The 21,823-nt window shown below is 46.5% G+C and overlaps 1 protein-coding gene across 5 annotated transcripts; it reads left to right on the top strand.

The window, feature by feature from the left end:
* The first annotated feature begins 132 nt into the window (after window positions 1–132).
* akap7 (A kinase (PRKA) anchor protein 7) lies at window positions 133–19,876 on the top strand. Of its 5 annotated transcripts, none has more exons than XM_086060781.1 (10): window positions 133–149; window positions 1,601–1,732; window positions 2,001–2,232; window positions 3,264–3,403; window positions 4,022–4,158; window positions 5,646–5,806; window positions 8,475–8,587; window positions 9,616–9,662; window positions 9,970–10,070; window positions 17,032–19,876. In XM_086060781.1, exons 2-10 carry the CDS (start codon window positions 1,625–1,627, stop codon window positions 17,238–17,240), a joined length of 1,248 nt encoding a protein of 415 aa, XP_085916907.1. In that variant the 5' UTR covers window positions 133–149; window positions 1,601–1,624; the 3' UTR covers window positions 17,241–19,876. The 5 variants fall into 5 exon arrangements, 4 of the variants coding, with proteins under 4 accessions (XP_085916907.1, XP_085916906.1, XP_085916908.1 ...); XM_086060780.1 differs by lacking the exon at window positions 133–149 and adding an exon at window positions 209–1,248; XM_086060782.1 differs by lacking the exon at window positions 133–149 and adding an exon at window positions 1,288–1,296.
* The last annotated feature ends 1,947 nt before the right edge of the window (window positions 19,877–21,823 follow it).

Genomic DNA, 21,823 nt, shown 5'->3' with positions numbered 1-21,823 from the left:
AAATATATCCATCCATCCATCCATCCATACTATGTGTGTTGCAGAGTTACTGTGCCGTCGTTTGAAGGAGCGAAGGCTTGTGGAAGGCGACGCTCGCGGCTTTCAACCTCATCTCACCATTATGAAGTTGTCCACAGCTCAGGTCGCAGGTACAACACGCGCGCACGCGCACACAGAGTGTTTCTTAACTTTGCATCATGTGATATGAGTTTCTTTTCGAGGGCAAGTCCTCCGAATCAAATTTTCTGACTCTGAAGATGCCCTCGTGAGGCCTGATTTCCCTCTGCTGGCCAAACTTTAAAACTGCACCTGAAATCTGACTCCATGCAGAAGTAATGCATCCATTTCACAAAAAATATTATTATTACTACTACATTGTACTTAATAATTGTATTTACTTATTTATGTATTTATTTATTTATGCCTTAACATCTCCTCAGGACGCTGGACACCTCTGCAAAAATCGGCTCCATCCTTTCTTCAATACTGTTCTCTTGCTTTTTTAATGATATTTATTTGTATTTTGGCAGGTCATTTAATTCTACCCCAGAAATGAACTTATAAACACAATTTGGTTCGGTTTCGCTGTATTTTTTTTTTTAAACTGACTTTGGGCATTATTTTAGGAGGATGATAATATATTTCAAACTTTATTATTCGAGTAATTGACCATTTGTGGTTCTTGCACTTTGAGAATCTCTCCGCTCGTTGGCTGAAAGGTTTTACATGGTGACGTGTATGTTGAGAAACACAACTTCAGAGCACAATCGCTATTCAAAATGCGTCTACGATGGAACAACATATTGGAGCACTTACAAGAAAGGCATATCAGTCAAGCTTATTTCAAACTAATACATTGAAATGTAATTTTGCCATCAAGAGGGAAAGACGAGCAAAAATAAATAAAACATAAAAGCAATTTTAGGAGCTGCTCAATAACTTTTGTGTCGTGAGCGCCCCACGTAGCTTGGCTTTTATTGTGAAGCCCTATCTTTACCGGAAGCTACGTTTTGATTACAAACAGGTGGCTTCCGATTTGCGTGGAAACGCTCGGACAACGGCTGTTTTTCCAAACAGCGGTAGTTTCTTTTACTTAACAATTCCCGCAAGCGACAAGATATATCTCTCCAGAACAGACGACAAGTTGTTAAGTTTGTCTATTTGGCGTTTGTTTTCGCTGAAGTCGCGGTGCAGCCTGCTAGCTCGGCACGAGCTTAGCCAACATGGCGGATTGATTGATTTAGACAGGTATGCGATATATGTGACGTCGATCACTTTTTTCTTTTTCTTTTAAAGGTATTTGTCTAACTCGTCCAGGGTTCACCAATTCCGGTCCTCGAGGTCCGGAGTCCTGCAGGTATTAGATGTTTCCACCTACCAACACACCTGATACTGAAGATCAGGATCAGGCATGCTGATGATGTGATAATATGAATCAGGTGTGCAAGTCAGCGGAAACCTCTCAAACCTGCAGGACTGCGGACCTCGAAGACCGGAATTGGTGAACCCTGAGTCTATATAAGGCCGATGTGAGTCGGCTGCTCAATGCTAACTAACATTATATAAACTTTGCACGTGCGCGTGTGTGTGTGTGTTTGAGAGCGAGCGCGTGCGCGCGCGCGTCATGCACCTGAGTCGACTCCTTGCTGGCCTCACGTCGACTTGTTCCAGAACTCCTGTGACCCACAACAGTTTGGTTCGCAATGCGAAAGCAAGGATAAAAATACATCAGGTAAGTCAGAAAAGAAACCAAATGAACACATAAAAAGTCCAGTATTTACAAGATGGATGTGCGGGGCGGGGCGGGGCGGGGCGGGGCATAATAACGTTCCAAGGGGCGGTGTTGTGTCTGCCAATCGAAAACCAGTTCTGCAATCATCTTTATCTGTAAAATGCAAATAGTTTCTGCTCGTTCTTTTGATTGTCGGTGTAACCCTGATTCTCGTTAGTACATTTGAAGCCCTCGCTGTTGATTCCCAATCGTTTTGTTTTGTTTACAGGCCTCGGGTCCGTGTCCGGCGGCCATGAGCAAGACGCAGCCTGACAGCTTCTCCGCCCACAGCAAGGAAACCGCAGCTGCTGCTCCCTGCGATGATGCTTTTCCTAACAATGGAGAAAAAGAGGACACTGTTTCTGCAGGCGTGTCCGCTCTTGAGAGGGGCTCAGAATCGGAGCACCTGAAGGAAACCCAAGGCCGGGACCATGGGGAGAGCGGCGCCTCCAGCAACTCGGGTAAACTCTTTTCAAACTTGCGCGCAAAAACCAGGAATTGATCGAGAATCAACGCATGTTTGGAGTTCCGTTCCGTTCCGTCTTCAATTCCGCTTATCCGGGGTCGGGTCGCGGGGGCAGCAGCTTTAGCAGGGAAGCCCAGACTTCCCTCTCCCTAGCCACTTCAGCTAGCTCCTCCGATGGGATCCCAAGGCGTTCCCAAGCAAGCCGTTGTTTGGAGTCGTGTTCAAATTTCCCCCATTTTTAAATATAGTCTCAATTTTTGTCCCGTTTCAATCACGCTTGTTAGTTTTTCTCATAGTTAGTCAAACTCATCCAATTTTTTAAGTCCATTTTTAGTCAACTATGAATCTAGCATTTTAGTCCAAGAAAACATCCTTTTATTCATCTCGTTTTAGTCAACAAAAACTGTCAACGTTTTAGTCGGGACAATCATTTCACCCGTGTATATTTTTTGTCAGCACGTTATGGTGAACATTTTGGATCTAAAAGTATTGCACATCAAAATTTCTTTCATCTTTTTGATGAAAAACAACTTGACGCACAATTACAGTATATCAACAAGTGGCTGCTATGGCTTCATGCTACGAGCTAGTAAATTAGCCAGCATTGGTTAGCGGTTGGATTAACATTATTGTTGGAACATTATAGCCGTTCGATTAATGTTACGTGATAACTAGAGACAAGATTTGAACAAAATCATATCATTTTCCTCTCGTTTTTGTTCATGAAGTCCATAGATTTTTGTCCAGCTTTTATGAAGTGAAGTACATTTTTGTCTCGTCTTCATGAGTCGATGGAAATGCAGACTGATTTAGTCCCAGTTATTGTTTATTAATGAGGGTTTTAGTCTCGTTTAGTTTTAGTCGGGTGAAAAATGTGCGTTGCCGATATAATTTCTCTTTAGTTTTCCTGTAGGAAATGTAAAGCAGTTCCCTCGGTCCCGGCATTCGATCTGTCTCCAAAAGTTGTGGGGGTTAAAGTTCCTGCCGACGTGCCGCTTGAATGTTTTTCTTTCTTCCTTTCTTCAGCGGCGAAGCAAGAGTGGGGCAGGAAGAAGAGGAAGAGGGGACGGCGAGTGGACGGTGAGCAAGATGCGGAGAAGAGCAAAAAGAAGAAGCAGATCCAACGGCCCAACTACTTTGTCTCCATTCCCATCACCAACTTACAGGTGCGGTGCGCTTGCGAACGCTTCACATCACCGCATTCTTGATGACATCACAGATGGCAAACGCTTTGGCCTCGTTTTCCGGCAACACAAATCTTTGTTTGCCGTTTGACCAAGGCGGACTCATTCCACTTTGACAGCGAGCATGCTCCTTTTCGAGTGCCTTATTGTTGGCTGTAAGTGCCCGCCACCTGACGCTTTCATAAAAAAAAAAATCCTTGATCCAGCTGGTAGAAGTTGTATTTGATTGGCCGTGAACAATCGAGCAGGGCGTGTTTTGTTTTCAGCGGCAGCTTGACTTTGAAGCTGTCTTTTATGCACTTGGCCATTTTTTCGTATCATTCAAATTTGTCAGGCTGGTAAACGACACTTCTCAGCACTGTGTAAGATTTACAAGCCATTTATTTTCACGTTACAGCCACTTGAAGGAAATAAAAGAAAAACAACAACTTTTCGGGTGTATGTGGTGGCGCCACAGGTTTTTTTGTCATGGTTGTAATTGAAGTTGGGGGCAGACATTTTGCTTGCGCCACCAGGAAGTATCCCGCCACCTAATGGTCACTTCCAGAGTCGCACACAAAGATTCTGACATGTGTCATGTGTTGCCGTGGTGCGATGCAGATCAGTTCGGCGGTGACTGAGGTCCAAGAAGCGGTGCTGGAGCGGCAGCCCGGCTTGGCCAAAGCCATGATCCCCGTTCCCACGCTCCACGTCACGCTGCTCGTCACCCATCTGGCCGACCAGGAGCAAGTGGACCTGTAAGTGGACCTTCAGCGCTTCTTGTTGTTCTTGTCTCCTTTCCATGGCCACCGGTCAAATGGATGATGTCACTTCCAAACTGAAGTTGAATATGAAAATTGGCTCGCTTACATTTGGAGAAAAAAATAGATACGGTGAGTTTGTAATCAGTGGCATCCATAAAATAAATGTTTCCAACATTCTGACTGAGAACGTTTAGGACTACGACATGAACACAAACCACCAAATGAAAGTTTACACTCTCTTCTTTCATCACCCCCCAAAAGTTAGTTTCTTCTGCCTGATTCCATTTTTTGTGAAAAGATCGATTTGATGGCAACCGTGACCAATGAGAAGAATTTTTGCTTGGTGACGCCTCAAACATCACAACTGTCCTTTTCTTCTCTAAAATAGCAACAATGAAAATGTACTTTTCATGGCAAAAGTCACCAGTGTAGCAGTTTTAACAAAACTTTACAAATCATTTGCGCAATAAATATTTTGTCCTGGTAGTTATTTTGTTTTGTGTGTGTCATCTTTTCTCCCATCGGTGACAAAAACGTTGATCAATCACAAGCTGCTTGTAAGGCTCCAATTTCAAACATGTTTATGATCGCAAGCTCATCTTACCCCAAAAAGACCATCTCATGTTTTTTTTGGTTTTTTTACTTTCTCAAATTGAAGATGAAACCAGAGCTGGCCAAAACTTTCCTCGGCCCATTCCCATTAAAAGAAAAGAAAAAAGTAGTTAATGACAAAAAAGGTCAATGGTGCTGAAAAACTTTCAAGCTGCTCTGTGAAACAATTTCCCCCCAAATATCTCCTTTTATTTGACCATTTGTGAGTGAAAGATTTTGTAACTAGTAGATACTCACCCGACTTCGCAATGGGGACTCCAGCAAGCCACTGGCCAATAGTTTTCCGACTGGATTGGGGTTTGAATTTGCCGCCTTCTGGCTGCAGTTGTGATGTCATGTGCGCATTGTACTGTGTATGCAAAGAAGTGTGCAGTTTCATTTTGCGTCAACAGGTGGCAGTAGCGGTTGGAAATGGAATTTTCTGCGTTCAGTAGCTTTAAGGGTGCATTGAGGAACCACTTGTGTGTTTTGTTTTTTTACTGGCGACTGCCACCTCTGGCCGAAAGTGTAACTGCAGCCTCTTGTGTCAAGCTCATGCAAGGCGCCATTCTACCCTGTGTCCGCGGGTTCGCCCACACAAAAATACTGAAGGGAAGATCCAAGCTGATTAAAGGCTTTGTGTTCATCTGGCCGTTGGCGGAGCACGCATGATGGCCAGAAAGCAAGAGAATCACTCAGAGGGCAAATGCACACCCAAAAAATCTATGCATGGATCATAAATCCTCTGTTTTCATACCTTCTCGAACCCAGGAGAAGATGGCGACATGAGTAATCACAACATTCTGTCATGATGTAACACGAGAGGGATGCAGAGTGAGGATTAGTGTGTCATTTTGTGTGTGTGTGTGTGTGCGTGTGTTTGCCGTCAGGGCGGCGGCAGCACTGGCCCAGGTGGAGCCGTCATTGGACGAGCTGCTGGGCGGGGCGGAGCTGGTGCTGCCCTTCTCGGGCGTCGCTCACTTCAGAAACGATGTGGTGTTTGTCGCCTTGGGCCCGGGACCGCACACGCGTGTGCTGCGCTGCCTGGCAGGTCAGTCACACGCACGCACGCACTCGCACGCACGCACGCACGCACACACGCAGAACAAGATCTTGGTTGCTGTGCTTGTTGGAGTTGTGCCAAATTTGTGCTCGTTCGCTTCATACGCTGGCCGCGCTCGTAATGTCGTGTCGGATCATAACCAGCCAAAAGTTGTATTCACAAAAGAAAGCAACTTCCAAAATGAACGAGAGCAATATTCCAATTTTCTACAAGTCAAATGTTGAAAAGAAAAACGCTACCAATTCAATTGTTCAGATTTGATATTTGTATTATTTAAATGTCAATTTTTTATGCTACTTTTTGAAGTGTTACATTGATTAGGAAATCCCAAAAATTGACCAATGTAAGCTCGAACATAAAACATTTATGTTCTATATCTAATTTATTCTTTTTCCTTTTTATTATTGTTTGTGTGTAAACTACATTAGTGTTTATTTTTGTATGAATGAAAGAAAAATGAACAAATATTTAATTAAATTCTTATTTTCATATGTGTAATATATTTTTAGGAATTTTACCAGTAAATAAAATGTATTTATGAAATACGTGTTGACTTTTTTATATATATATATATATATATATATATATATATATATAGTTATGTTTTGGAATGTTCATACCCTACATTCCAAAGCCTTTGCTTGTTTTTAATTTTTGAAATTTTTATCTGTGTTGTGCCTTTGGCTCACAATATTAAGCTGGATTTTTTAAATTTTTATAAAGAGGATTCTCCTTCCTCCGTTGGGCCAAAGCGCCAAGCTGGCACGCCAAGTACTTTGGCCGACATCCTTTGGACACGTTTGTTACCATAATGTCAAGTATGAGCTCACAATCGAAATGCAGGCAATAAAATGAAGACGCCATCCGGCGTTTTGGTGGCGAAAGCATGAAAAGGAGTTTAAAAATGAAGAGTGGCACGTTCGAGCTGGCGCGAGGTCACAGCGATGACGTGAACCGCTTGAAAGCGGTCAAGACGTTGCTGTGCACGTGACCCGAGCGTCATCATTTGGATACTCAGACGGCTTACGGCTTTCGGCTTTCATTGATATTTGCACTCTTCATATTTGAACACATTTGGAATTGTGGAACTTTTTCAATTAAATTCAATTGTGGCAACAGTAAGAAGTCGCGGTCCTTCGCAAACGTGCAAGCGATGCCTACTCGGTGGACGTGCGAGCTGTTGCGCCTCAAAATGGGCTGCTGTTGTTTTGAGACAGGAAGTTGAAGCTCCCGCCCCGCCCCGCCGTCTGCTGCCTCCGTTGCTGTTATTGATTACGTTCTAACCTTTCGCTCCCCCGCGGGCCGCTCGCTCGCTCGCCTTCTTAAAATATCCGCCTGTCTCTTTGTCCAAGGCCGCTTTTGTCTTCCCGGCTGTGTCTTGATCTGAATTTGGCGTCCTGTGACGCACGCGGTCCACGTCGGGCGGCCGGCCGGCCACATCCTCACGCTGGCGAGACCGATGTTCTCTCGCTATTTTCACCCGTGTGAGCATTTGGCCAACGTGAGTCACGGACACCGTCCGCTTGGGGGTCCGACCTGAGATCACCAGTTCAATAGAGATCCGGACATTGACCTCACGCGTCCCAAATTGGCCGCCATTTTGACAGTATAGAAAAGGCGCTGGCCAACGCCACCCTTTTAACAATGATTAACAGCTGTTGTGTACCAGCTGCCACAAGGAGAAAAGGCAAAAAAAAAGAAAAAAAGAAAGGAACATTTTCCAGGCTACCAAAAGAGGAACTAATGTGTAGCCAATGGATGACAGCAGCCTTAAAAAGGCTGAACAACAAGACGGAGGATTTGGGATCCTCCTCAATTACTGAATCCGTCGTGTAGATGGAGCTGGATTGTATCGTTGTTAAATGAAGGCCAAAGACGTCATCGGGCACTTTTTGTACATGGCGGAATCAGCAAATGCTAACTTGCTTGCTTGAAGCTTGCAGCTAGCAGCTAGCAGCTAGCAGCTAGCAGCCTCCTACCACATACAAAATGTGGGTGGGGAAAAAATGTTTTCTTTCATAGATATTACACAGTTGAATTTAATAGCTCACCAACATCATAAAGAAGATTTTTTTTCCGGCATAAATGTCAGCGGTACCGTCCAAATTAGCCAGATGCTAAGTTGCTAACGTAGCTAAATAACACTGCAAGACTTGATTGAAACTGCTGACTTGGATGTCATTTTCAATCCGTATCGTACAAACTTGTCAAGTCTTTGTATGATCACATTTGAAAGCAGCAATGTCAATGAGGGGCCAACTTTGTCGCACAATCGGCGAGTTAGGAAAAAAAAAGCACTCCTGACACTTCATCAGCAACAGTAATGTCATTCAACCTGTCTGTCTCACCCGTGCACGCCCAGCGCAAGTCGCAGGCTTCCATACAGCCGCGAGGGGGCGTGTTTAGGGAAGTCATGTGACTGCATCTCTATTGCTTGCCAATTGTCTCACTGCTTTCGGGAGTCATTGGCCAGCGCGATTACAACAAAACAGGCTTTCTTTTTGACCGCGAGCGATGACGCGTATGGCGAATCGAGCCCACCTTCGCCTTCGCCTTCGCCTTCCTGAGCGTATTCTCTCGTCATTCCTCGCGTCGAGGCCGAGGCTGCCTCTTCAAGAGTCACAAACCAAGTTCCAATTGTCCGTGTGTGTTGCAGAGTTGCTGTGCGGTCGTTTCAAGGAGCGAGGACTTGTGGAAGGCGACGCTCGCGGCTTTCAACCTCATCTCACCATCATGAAGTTGTCCAGAGCTCCAAAGCTCAGATCGCAGGTACAGCGCGCGCACGCACGCACGCACGCACGCACGCACACACACACACAGTTGTTAAAGTGTGAAATTTGGAGAAATATGTTGTCCTTACTTTCCCACATGCCTGAAAGGTAATAGAAGACATTTGAGAAAATATTCCTTGGCACTCGTCCAACAAATAAGAAGCCAAGTGTATTTTCTTGAAGCGGTTGGTCAGTCCGAGTTGAAGCAAACTGTCAAAGTGACTCGTGAGACAAAAGAGAATGAAACATTGGCTACGTCAACGTGCTCAACATAATAAACAAATTCATCCTGAAAATGAACTCGCTTAAGGCTAACCTATAAGGTGAAAGGCCACAGATGGGCTGACGGAAATGAGCGTCGATGGGATGTCAAGGTTCAAGCTTGAAGGACGTGCAACTTGAGGACAATGCGCCAACCTCCGCGTGGCTTTGCCGTACTCAATACTCGGTCCCGAGTGCAAATGTTTCCAAATCCAGCTTAAAAAGGTTTTTCCCCCTACTTTTCATTGAGGCCTTTTAAACGGTTGAAATCCTTTTTGTGTGTGTTATTTCTTTTCTTGTCTTGTAAATGTTTTTCAAGTCTTCGGTGAAGGTATCTTCGTCACATTGCTGTTGTTTGTAAATGCTTTTGGAGGTGCTGTCTTTTTGCGCGTCGCGCTTCCAAAACCTGAAATAACAAGCGCCTGTTCCTGCCAATGATTGGCTCCGCCCCCTTTCACACACCGAGTAGCAACACATACAGCGAACACGGCAATTGTAAAAGTCGGACTGCAGGACGAGCCGTGTCTGACCTTCTTCCTGCCCTGAAGTGGACTAGAGCGCGTTTCTTCATTGGGCAAGACCTCAGTTCTGCCCGCCCGCCCGCCCGGCTGGCGTGTTGCGCCACAAGATGGGACCGCACTTGCGGCTCTAAAGGCCCACGTTAGGACTTGCCTGTAACCTATCAAAGCCCACGAAAAATGTGTCTGAAGGATTCTTGTGCTCCGACGAGGTCATGCTCATTCTTTGTTTGTCTTTTCCCGAAAGGGTCTCAAGCGCGTGGACCCTTCTCTGTACTCCGACTACACCAGCAGGTAGGCACGCTCGTCGTTAGTTAGGCTTGCGCACGTCACGCCACGCCACGCCATGACAGCCAATAGATAAACCTCTTGAAAATGCCAACAGTGTCATATTGTGGCGTTGTCAACACGTCCTCAATTAACGGGACATTCAATGTATTCTGACCTGTGCAATTTGTTGTCATATTTCTACGCATCACTTGGAAAATAGACTTCTAAAGGCTTGTCTACGACGCTAATCGCACTCGTTCCTTGTGTTTGAGATCATATGAAATGAAGACTTAAAGTCGATAGCATTTGAATGATGTGAATTGCGGCGCAGGTTTTTTGGCGAGCAGACGGTGGAGCGTCTGGATCTTTGCTCCATGCTGAAAAAGAAGCAGCAGGACGGCTACTACCACACGGAGACGTCGCTGCAACTCGGTCAGGGGCCAACTCGCACGTGCGCGCGCACACACGCGTCAGGGAGGTGGGCGGTGACAGGGGCAATGCTATATGCAGCCACAAGGGGGCTCTGTTGGACGGCACATTTGTATACCGCGTGACAGCTGCTTACGTTTTGTCTCTTTCTCCACATGTGAAAGATGTGGAGAATTAAGATTTCACTTCGGTCCAACATGCTTCATGATTTGAAGAGCGGCAGGGCTGGAATCATCGTTTGCTTTATTAGCAAGCAAAATGTAGCGCACTCTTGAGTGAACCCGAGACGGGTGCAAGTGTGGCGCTGCCATCGCATACGAAAGGATTGCTAACCTTGAATCTGGCTAATACTCAGTTCCTCTAAAACAAGCTTAGGCCCACTAACTAGTGGGAATGAAATGCAACCTGCGCTGGTTAGGCCTCCATTTCTTCCAAACATTACCGTCGAGAGAAGAGTCTCGTCATCACATGGGTCAAATTCCACCTCAGCGACCAAATGTCTGTCAAACGCGTGTATATGTTGATTCCCTTCTCACAGCCAATCAATGCAGGCGACACTTTGGGCAGTTAGGACGTGTCAATGTCAAGTGGGAGATTCTTGTCGTCAAACGAATGCATAAATTCAATTCCAAGGCCCTTGGTTCGGTGGCATGCTACGTTCAAAACATTTGGCAGTAAATGGTCCGATTTTGCCGGGATCTGAAAGCACTTTGTTTGGCCGCTGTAGGGCGAGCGCGTTTTTGCTCCGTAACAGGAATAATCCAAGAAAAGGGGCACGAATTCCATCTTGCGAGGCGCCAGCAAGTCGGCCGAGACGTTGGGAAAAGGTTACAATTAGCCGCAAAAGGCTTCCGATCGGGCTTGGCTTTTGTGCGCTTAATGATTGAAGGGCTGCACGATGAACGAGCGTCGCACCCGACCGTTGGTTATCTGCGCCCTGCGGTGACGTGTTCAGCACTTTGGACCCGCGCGCTCGTTTCGTCAGGGATTGTTTAGCCAATCACTTTGTGTCTTACGTGGAGCTTCGTGTTGCCTCATTTTTATATTGTGAGGCTTCACGATATAATAAAACAATCGTGAAAGGTGGGCAGCGTCGTTGACGGGAATTGACGATTAATGGAAGTGCTCAGCTCTGAACTTTTCAACTGGATGCTTGTCAACGTCGCCTCAATTACGTTTCGGTGGCACGGGGACGATAATTCCCAGCAAGTCTTGTGTGCGTCGCACGGCTGGCACGCTAATTGTTGTTCTTGTGCAAAATCCGCTGCTCCGATTTGTCCATCTTTGGCCAGAATCGAGCTCGCGTTCCAGCCTTGATGTTTTTGGCCTTTCCCATTTCCCAAGTTTACGACGATTGTCATAGAAGCCGACTCTGCTGCTCTGCTGCAGTGCAAAGAGACTGAAAAACAAAGATGAGGGATTGATGTCAAGGATTCAATCCTCCCGCAGCACCAAATGGCTTTTCCAAAACCTTCTTTTCATCTTTCTGCTTTATTTGACAGTGTCATGGAAAGTGTTCATTTGGAATGTGAGGCAAGTGTGAAATGTGCAGCAACCGTCATTTCCTTGCCTTGGACCGCTTGTACAAGGCGGGAGCTAATAAAGTAACATCTGCGTCACAGCACTTTAAGCAACACATGCCAATATAACAATATTCAGATTCTTTAGGCTTTGCCAAAAATGACAGATATTGCACATTTACAGGAGTTGAGTAAAACTCTAGTTGGGCTGCATGGCTTTTTTTAACTGCCACCTGGTGGCCAAGTGGCAAACATCAGGAGTCACAGTGAATAATTTTGAAATGCGTATTCTGAATTTGGATTCTTTCCTATTGTTTGAGACGGCACGCACGCATGCTCCAAAAAGATCCTCTTAATATAAATTTGCATGCGGCAGCAGGCGCAGCTGCCGACCATTCAACAAGCATTATTCAAGCTACAGTGACGAGAGGGGGGCGGCGCCTGTGCCCCCCCCCCTTTCTTAATATTCAGTCTCGCGTCCTCTCTGCCTTTGACTGCCCCCCCCGCCCCGACACCCAGTAACGATCCTTTTGCATTATGTTAAACATGGAGGCGCCCCCAACCTCCCTCACACGCACGCACGCACACGCACACACACACGTACAGATTCATGAAAAATGCCGGTCATCTTGTGTCGCGGCACATCCACCAGCAGCGATCTCCCTCCCTCTCTTGCTCCTCCTCGTCCTCCTCCTCCTCGGCGTGTCAGCGCAAAGCGAAGCGAGACGAGGCGAGCGTTTCGCCACTCGTTGGTTGTTTGTCGTGGATGCAGTCTTCATTCTTCTGACGGAGACATTTTTTTGGGAATCCATTTTCCTCTTTTAACAAGGAGTTTGAGGGAGTTGGCCGGCACCCGCATTGATCACCGAGGGCCAGTTGAATGCTCAGCTCCTTTTCAAATCGGTTTTGTTTTCTGGGGGGGGTAAGAAGAAGAGAGGGGGCGGGCGGGGGGGTTCTGGCGGAGAGGCGCCATGGGTCAGCTGTGCTGCTTCCCTTTCTCACAAACGGAGGAGAAAATCAGTAAGTGTGCGGGCGTGCGTCTTTCGGGATGGCGTGTCCTGCGCACGCACGCACGCACGCCACCAGCGTTTGTGTGTGCGTGTTGGGGAGGGACAATTGGGAGTCTGACGCTCGAGGTCATCAGGATCGTGTGTGTGTGTTTTAAGCATGTGACCTGTTAGCAAAATGGCTGGCTTGTAAAAGAAGTGTTGTGTGTGCAAAGGGATTCCATTTAAGAAGTGCCCTGATAATGAGACCCCCCCCCCCCCCCCCCCCAAGCCCAGAAGTCACAAGAGATGTCAGCAAGTCTCGTGGGAGCATCCGATGTCTGAACTCGTCATTTATATCTTGGGGGTGTCGTGTATTATTTTTTGTGCTAGCACCCACAATGTGAGCGGACGCTTGTTCCACGCGAGCATCGCTTCATCATTCGTTCGCAGCAACGCTTGTAAGCAGTTTTTGGATCATATTTCGTGTCCTAGCACGTTGCGCTGCAACATGCTAGGCGGCGCTGATGTGGACCGGAAGACACAATTATGATCTTCCCTCACCTTCGTAATCGTTAGTGTTGAAGGGTTGAAATCAACCTAGCGTCTATGCTAATTTTCTTGAGCCACTCTATGGAATTTCACATGCTAGCATTAAGCTAGCAGACTTTCGTTTGATGACATTAGAAATATCAAATGTTGAACTGCTTTTTGTGTGTGCCAGTTTTACAGTCAACAAACAAACAGCTTGAGTGAGTCCACTTCGATGTTTAGTATTTGGAGAAGCGCGTGCGCGAGTCTTAGTTGTCCCAAAGTGTCATCCGAATGTCTGTTATTTCTTGACGAGCAGAAAGTCACAACAGGCTGTAAGAAATACTTTCTAAAGTGTGTGTGTTCTGATAGCATCAGCGCGGATCTTGCCTGTCCTTGTGGCCAAAGGTGTTCCACAAAATGGATACAACTGGTCACTGGCCACGTGGGACGGACGGCCTGCCGCTTGCGATGGCGACCAAAACCAAAACCGCATTCTCGTTGAGCATGCGTCGCAATTGCGTTTTTTATTTCTGGGTGGCTTTCCTGCAACGTGATGCTTTTGGAGATGCGAGGACTGCGTTCAGGACTGCGTTCAAGACTGCGTTCAGGACTGCGTTCAGGACTGCATTCAGGACTGCATTCAGGACTGCATTCAGGACTGCGCTCGCCCCCGTACAGACGTGTTGCACCTTTGAACCTCTGTCAGTGCACCATAAAAATAGTCTCGTGCTGTACTTGACTATGTTTTCCGCACAGCTACGAGTCAGGCTGATGATTGCGCGGCCGTGATCTGCTTTACGGCCTTCTTGTGCGCCATCAACGCGGACTTTGCCCCTCGCCAAGTGCTTCAATCACAAGCTTTATGGTCATCGTGCCACACGGACACAAGCCGTCCAATAGACAAGGAAGGACGTCATGTTGCTTGTGCTTATTTTCCCCGCGAGCGCCCCTCCCCTCCCCGCCAGCGCCCCTCCCCTCCCCGCGCACTCCCTCGCAGCTGCGTGGCTATAAACAGTCGGGCCGCTGTGGCCTACTTCTGAGAGGCGGAGGGAGAAAGGGGCAAAGAGAGAGAGACGCTGGGAGCCAAGACTAATGAGAGGGGGGGGGGGAGTGGTGGGAGGGGCCTGGGAAGAGAACAAACGTGCGCGTCCCTCGGATGTTGCCCGTCGCGGCTGGCGCCGCAAGACGTGCGGCTTTGCATGCAAGTCGCCGATGCGATCGTGGCCAACAGGACGTCATGGCAGACGTAGCACAGCGGCCGCAAGGGTTCGGTTCGGTGGCGGTGGCGCGCTTGACAATATTACAATTGGGCACATCCAATTATTCACAATTTGTATAGTGTCCCAACTTTTGGGGAATTGGGTTTGTATATATATACTGTATATATAAAGCCGACTTAAGAGGAGGGCGGGAGTCAGGACAGACGTTTTTTTCGTTGATATTTTATTCAGAATGTAGCGAGAAAAGCGCAGTCGAGGCAACAGTCAGCTTTCTCTTCCTTTTTTAAAAACAAATTCTGTGCGCCAATAATGTGCTCTTGTTGCAAATTGTTGCTCTGTGTTTGTTCGTGATTGTTTGTTCCCTCTCGCCTCGCTTTCCTTTTTTTTTTTGTCACACTTCATGTTTAGCCCGATTTCTTTGCCAGACATTTTGTGAGCCTTTTCAGCCAAAAGTAGGACAAGGTTATGCAATGAAATAGCTTTGAAATGTCACCATTTGTCTTTTAGTTTTTTTCTTTTCTTTCTTTTTTAACCCTAAGCTCGGGCGGCCTTTCCTTTGCCCCCCCAATTCATCGTCAGCTGATGAGATGGCGCTTTGCCTGCAGCCTCCGCTGCTGCCCGCCTGCCCATCCTTCCTCATTGGGCCACTTCGGGAAGACGGACGTCCACGCGCGTGAACCATAAGCATTTCACGCGCAATCATTCCAAGCAGGGCTCCAAAAGAAGAACATTTTTCGTTTCCTCTTGGATTGGTGAAAATGGGGACAGCTGATTGCAGAGCTGCGCACGTTGAATAAACATGAGGGCCAAGATGGCCAAGATGGCCACCCCGTCGGCCCTGTCCGCCAATGACCTCGTGGCTTCATGCCGTCGGCCATCTTTCTTGAGTCAAAACCAGCATTCCAATTCCTCGCTCAGCCATCAGGAAAAGGCTCATGATGGTTGCATTCGTTCATTCGTTCATTCGTTTCCTGAAGCGCGGCTGTGTTGGCGCCTCCCCCGGCTGTCAACGGGCAGACGGCGGCCTAAAGTCACTTCTCCGCCATCAATCTCAGTCGGTCCTCTTTCTGTCCAGCCGGCCGCAATGACGTCATTATTGGCAATGGAGGCAGTCAGCCATTTGATGCTTGCCAGTTTGAAGTGACGGCGATCATAAGCTTGCTTAAGCGGGCTCAAAACGGGTTCCGGGTCCGTATGGGCATCTTTCCTTTGAGTGTGAACTCGGTGGTCGGCATCTGCCGTCGTTCCCCGGCAAATGGGTGTCCTCCGCCTGTCCCGTCCATGTCCACCAAGGACGCTTCCTTCCACATCTGTTGTCCCGTCATCTCAGACATGCCAAATAAGCTGGTGTTTTGTCGCGGGGGAAATCATCTCGGTGTCAGTCGGACACGTTGTCGGGCTGCCAACGTCAACAAAATCAAGTGGCCTGCTAACGAATTCATCCAAGCCTCAGCGAGACGACTGCGGCTTCTTGTGAGCGAGCGCTTGAGTGGATGTTGGCGCTCCTGTCAGTCTTGAAGGCGACTTTATAAAAAGTTCGCTCCCACATGGAGTCGTTTGCAAGCCCGGCTGGAATTGCCGTCGCACAAATCCCAAACGGCCACTTGTTTGAAGAGAAATGTTTGTCAGGTTGGCATGCGACGTATTTGCGCTGTTGCGGTTCCCCCCACGGTCCGGACGAGATGAAGTAAACCCAAAGCAGACGCTTGGTCTTCGTCCGCTAACGTTGTGGAGCCGACGCGTCGCTTTTAAAGGCTCTTCGATCAAATATTTGTCTTGACGCTTTCTTGGAAATAAGCAGCCTGTAGCGAAGCTGGCTGCAAAATGCTTTTCCCCGTCAAATTGGTTGCGTAACAATGTTTAGGCTTGATTCAAATCTTTCCTTTTTTTATGTAAGATTGCGGCGCAGCCAACCCAAATGAAAAGCAGTACAATGGTTCGGATTCATCGAGACCTTCGCCATGAGCCTTTGCTAGCGGGGAGTAGGAAGGAAGTGAGGAAAATGATGAGCAAAATGTGGGCAGCGGTAGCCAAATATTGACACTGTGGCTGTGATCGCACCGCAGGCGTATCTGTTTGTCCTCAAATTCCATTTTTCGGGCTGACCGTCCAAATGGGATCTGGCCCCGACCGCATTTGACAGGTCGCTGTCGCAACCGCGACGGAACGCAGGCGTGGCGTGGCGTCGTCCAGCATGTATAGTGTTTGATGTCCTAAAATTGCCGGCGCTGCCCGAATGCTTCCACGCACATTACGACCTCTTTTGGGGGCGGGCAGAGTTTCCGTCACGTGATTGCTATTGGAGAGTTACGGCGTCTTTCACGCCGTAAACGCTTGAAGAAATGTTGCTTTGATTCCTTTGCAGAATCAAACAAAGCTATCGTTTCTTTGACTGACCAGCGCTGCCATCAAATCTTTATTGACGGCAAATATTCCGATGGAAAAAAAGGGGGGGCAGTCAAGGCAGCTGACTATTTGTCACCGTCTCCAAATGGCGGCATTTCTAAAGTTGCCAAATGGGAAGATCGCTGACATGTTGACCTTTCTTGCACATCTTTTCATCGATTCCAAACATTAGAAAATCAAACGCTTCGCGAATAAACACGGCAATTGATAACATTTGCCGTTGCAACCTTTTTACAATCAAATCCCCAAATGAAGAGATTGTATACATTTCAGTTGAATTCTCCCTTCTTGTTTTTAGGTAGTCGGTGCCGGTCTGAGCCTGAGGAGGCGGAGCTACGGAGGATCAGCAAGCGATTGGTGGACGATGCCGTCAACCGCGCCGTGCAGCAATACAAACAAGAAAGCCTCCAAAACGGGGGCGGGCCCAATGCAGGCCAGCCGCCCGCAAACGCCGACGGGGCCGTGGCGACCAAGTCGACGGGCGCCGCGACGGGCAGCATGAAGTGAAGCGACGGCACCCGGAGCTAACCGCAAGCGCTGAGAGGGGGACGCAAATTGGCCTCACTTAGGTGGCCGTGACAATCTGTCAAACTGGAACGGGAACTAACGGGCAAAATGGCCGGTCCGCTTGGTCATTTGCCGGCTAAACTTTGCGGCGATCCTGGCATGAATGAACGGTTGGGTCATCTGGCTAGCTAGCTAGCTAGCTAGCTAGCTGGCTGGCTGGAAAGCCACTTTACCAAGCTGGACTCGGGTAGTTGGTTCACGCCGCAGGGTGCCCGCACACTTGCCTTGCCTAATTGCTAACGTGCTAATCTTCTACTTTTGAGTTGGATCAGGATTGTCGGATGGGGACTCACCAAAAGTCCGCGCTGGTGGACGGGCTTTGAAAGCACAGCTTGTGGTTTGTCACCGTCCTTTTTGGGGGAGCTGCCATTGTTGAACGAGACCAGCGAGATCCAAATCGATCCGCACAAAATAACACAAATGGCAGAAATTCAGCACAGTGTGCATATTCTTGGATGAGCAAGCGTCGACGGCGTGTTTGGCGGCCGCGAGGTGCAAATCACGCATGCCTGGTGTGAAAAAACGCAAGGATCTTTTTGGATCTATACTTTTGCCCCTCCCGCATCTTTTCAAGACATGGAAAGTTTGCGAACGATGAGGCGCAGGTTGCCGACACGTGTTAGGAAGCATCGCGTCCCGCTTTGGAGTCTCCCGTTTGTTTGCCTCGTGCGTCCCAATCACAAACCGGTCTCCTAAAATTTGCCGACCGCGAGCCTGTCGCCGTCGAACATGGACGCCAAATGAGCTTTTGCATTTCTTCCGCTGGATACGAGGACGGACTGACCAGACGTCCCATTGCTAATATTGACATTGGCCAGAAATAAGTCGAAATAATGATAACGGAGTTGGAATTTTGAGAGAGAAAAATCCCAAATGATATCAAGTATTTTTTTAAATGATTTCATCATATCGTCTTTGTTCTTGTAAATCTGGATTTTGTGTAAAATGTTGGATATTGATTTTTCACAAGAACACATGGAAATGATCAGAACCAAATTCTGTTATTCCAACGATTTTATTCAGCATTTCAAATGATTGCTTAGTGAATTTTAATGATATCAATTTTTTTTTTAAATGACCATTTTTTCCTGATCATATTGAACGTTTTCCTTGAAAGGACGACTCAACAGGAAGTCAGACACTAAAATGAGAATTTGGCGCTCAAAGGGGGTGTGGCCTGAAGGGACCGTTGGGTTGCGAGTGGGGTTGGGCGTGGTCTGGCTGTGATTGACAGCTGCTGTGATTGACAGCTGCACCTCACTAAGAAGCCGTTCATGCGCCACAAGTGATGGAGAACATTTTGTCTCGCGTCACGAGAGGACGAACATCTCCGTGTTTAACCTTCAAATGGCCCCAAATTCAAACTTGAAACAAACCTGTACTAAAATGTAAAAATAATGATCAGGACATGTCGACAGCATTTTATACAGCACATCAGGGAAAAAGAGTTACTCCTTAAAAACATCTATTTTCTCATGTTATTTAAAAAAAAAAAGAAGAAAAAAAAAAAGCTGTCCGGGTACCAGTGACGGCTGTCTGAGAATGCAGGGTAAGAGAATGACTTGTTCATGGGAGGACATTTTTGTTTTCTTCTTCAATTGCTTCCAGGAAGATTTTCCTTCCTCTGCAAAGTCCATCGTTTGTCTTGCCGAGGAACATTTTGTGTGCTTTTGTTTGGCAAAGCGCGCCGCTTCATCAACACCGCCGACGTCGGGCTGCGGTGAGCACATTTCAACTTTTACAATTTGTCAACTGCTCCTCTTTTGGATTTAAAAAAGAAATCTATTTGTTCCCCTTCTTGTGTGATGAGGCAGATTTGTAGCTGTAAAGAAAGTGTCCTAATGGGAAATAGCGGCGCTGCCGTCCGCCGACGTCTTGAACGTTCTCCACGTTTGCTATCTGAAGGTATTGATTGAGCGTTGACTCCTTTTGCTTTTTCACTTCATGATCACAACTGACGATTTTCTGTCGGACCTGAGCCCTTTGGATTGATTTATTTTCTCATATTTGGTACAATGCACTTCCATAACCTCTTACTTAAAAAGTAGGTCATAAAAGAAAGCATTGTTTTACAACAAACAGTCAAATCTTATATTTTCTTCTTGTTTTTGGCGGGCGGGCGGTCAGTGTTTGAATGTCATGACCTTTGTCTTACATTGTAATGTTTATTTGAAAAAAGAGCCACTTTTTGTCTCCATTTGAAAGTGTGGTGGGTGCTGGTTTTTTTTGCGTGTTTTTGAAGATGAACAACGATGTTGACTGCCACAAAGCTGGACTGTATCGGACAAGACGGCTTTTGTAGCCACGTGCGTTTGGATTTTTCAGCGCCGCGATGCCGTCTGCATTCAAATGAACACTTTTCATTCAGCGTCTTCTTGTCACCAGATCCTTAAAGCTCTGTCAAATCCCCTTTAATACACGCCACCTTGTCCTCCCGACCCCCATGGTTAAGTCTTGTGACAAGCGCGTTAGCAATTATCTTCCCCAGGGACTTTGTCTTGTTCCATGATTACAAGCAGGAAGCGAGTGTTTTGTTGTCCCGTGCACAATAAAAGACGATGTGAATTTCCAAGCAATCTCCTCGTCTGACTGCTGGGCTTGTTTATTGTTGCTGTGTTTTTGTCTTGATATTTGCCCACAAGGTGAAGCAAATGGCGCCCTCGGCAAGCACTTGGCCGGGCTCCGCCAAGTGACGTCTCGTGGTGAGTCGTCATGTCAAGAGAACAACAAACAGCCCGCGGCCTCCGACTTCATTTCAACAAGTCGACTGTACAACATCTTTTCCTTTCTTTCAAGGGTTAGGGTTTGGGGTTAGGGTTAGGGTTGGGTTAGGGTTAGGGTTTAGGGGTTGGGGTTAGGGTTAGGGTTGGGGTTGGGGTTAGGGTTAGGGTTAGGGTTTAGGAGTTGGGTTTAGGGTTAGGGTTTAGGGGTTAGGGTTAGGTTTTTGGAAAGGGGTTAACTCCCGGGTACCTCCCGCCTCATCATTAGACTGGACGGTTGTCTAGGGTTGGGGTTGGGTTAGGGTTTGGTTAGGGTTAGGGTTAGGAATGAGGGATTGAGCCCTTCCTCGACCAGGATAGGGGAATTGATCCCCCCTCCTGGAGCGAAAGGGAATCGCACGGTCCTTCCGTCCTTGGTACCTCCCGTCGTCACGTTCCTTCCACTGATGTGTGGGCTGGCGTCTCCGCCCATTGCGGACAACAGTCCACCCACCATCCATCATACTTTTTTTTAAAAAATCTCTGATTCCTTTTTATGGTAATTGATGTATAATCTTTTATTTAATAGTTAGGAGTTGCCTTTGTATCCTATGCAATCACTATCTACAAATCTATTTTATTTAAGATGTTATGTATAATTGATTTTTAATCTTTTATTTATTCAATAGGAGTGGCCTTTGTTATATATGTAATCACTATCTATTAATATAAAACAATAAACAAAAACAATCAAAAAAAATGTTTTATATAAAAAAATAGTTCTAATTCCTAATGAGTATAATTAAATGTAAGTGTGCCTTGACAACGTTTCGGCTCATCCAGAGCCTTCTTCAGGTAAATGGCACAATGAAACAATGAAAATGCAATTAAGCTCTTCAGATGTTGTCTCTGCAACGACCAAACTCCAACTGAGCAGCTGTGAGTCTGCGATCCTTTATATACAACTCTTTAATTATGCATGCATTATATTTTAATCGTATTAACCTATTTTAACATCATGAATTAACTGTCCATTTTAATATCCCACTAATTATGCACCTATGATATTTTTATCTTGTTTAACACCATGAAATTGTGTTATTACCGTGTAATACAACACATGTATGTCATAATACAACATTCACACAATATACAGTTTTCATATTTACTATATACATGTAATTCACATCCCACTAGGGTTAGAAAGGTGTCCAGGGTTATATACAATTATAGGGTTGAGGTTAGGGTTAGCACTCAGTAGGGCCATAGTACATCCACTAGGTTAGGGTTAGTATAGCTGGGGTTGGGGTTAGGGTTTAGGGTTAGGGTTGGGTTAGGGTTTAGGGTTGGGTTGGGTTAGGGTTAGGATTTAGGGTTGGGTTAGGGTTGGGTTGGGTTAGAGTTAGGGTTAGGGTTGGGTTAGGGTTGGGTTAGGGTTGCCAAAAAGTTGCCAATAAAGTTGCCGAAAGTTGCTAAAAGTTAATAAAAAATGCCGAAAGTTGCTAAAAATTGCCAAAAGTTGCTAAAAAATTGTTTAAAAAATGCCGAAAGTTGCTAAAAGTTGCTAAAAAAGTTGCTGAAAGCTGCCAAAAGTTGCTAAGTTGCTAAAAAGTTGCTTAAAGTTGCCAAAAATTGCTAAAAAAAAAGTTGCTAAAAAGGTTGCTTAAAGTTGCTAAAAAATGCCGGAAGTTGCTCAAAAATGCCGAAAGTTGCTAAAAGTTGCTAAAAATATTGCTAAAAGTTGCCGAAAAAGTTGCTAAAAGTTGCTGAAAGTTGCCAAAAAAGTTACTTAAAGTTACTAAAAAAAGGCAGAAAGTTGCTAAA

Source organism: Leptonotus elevatus, chromosome 18, assembly GCF_054856555.1.
Source record: "Leptonotus elevatus isolate MCC_2025b chromosome 18, RoL_Lele_1.0, whole genome shotgun sequence".
Classification (NCBI taxonomy): Eukaryota; Metazoa; Chordata; class Actinopteri; order Syngnathiformes; family Syngnathidae; genus Leptonotus; species Leptonotus elevatus.
The sequence above is the reverse complement of the archived record's forward strand: the minus strand, read 5'-3'. Positions and strand labels throughout refer to the sequence as shown.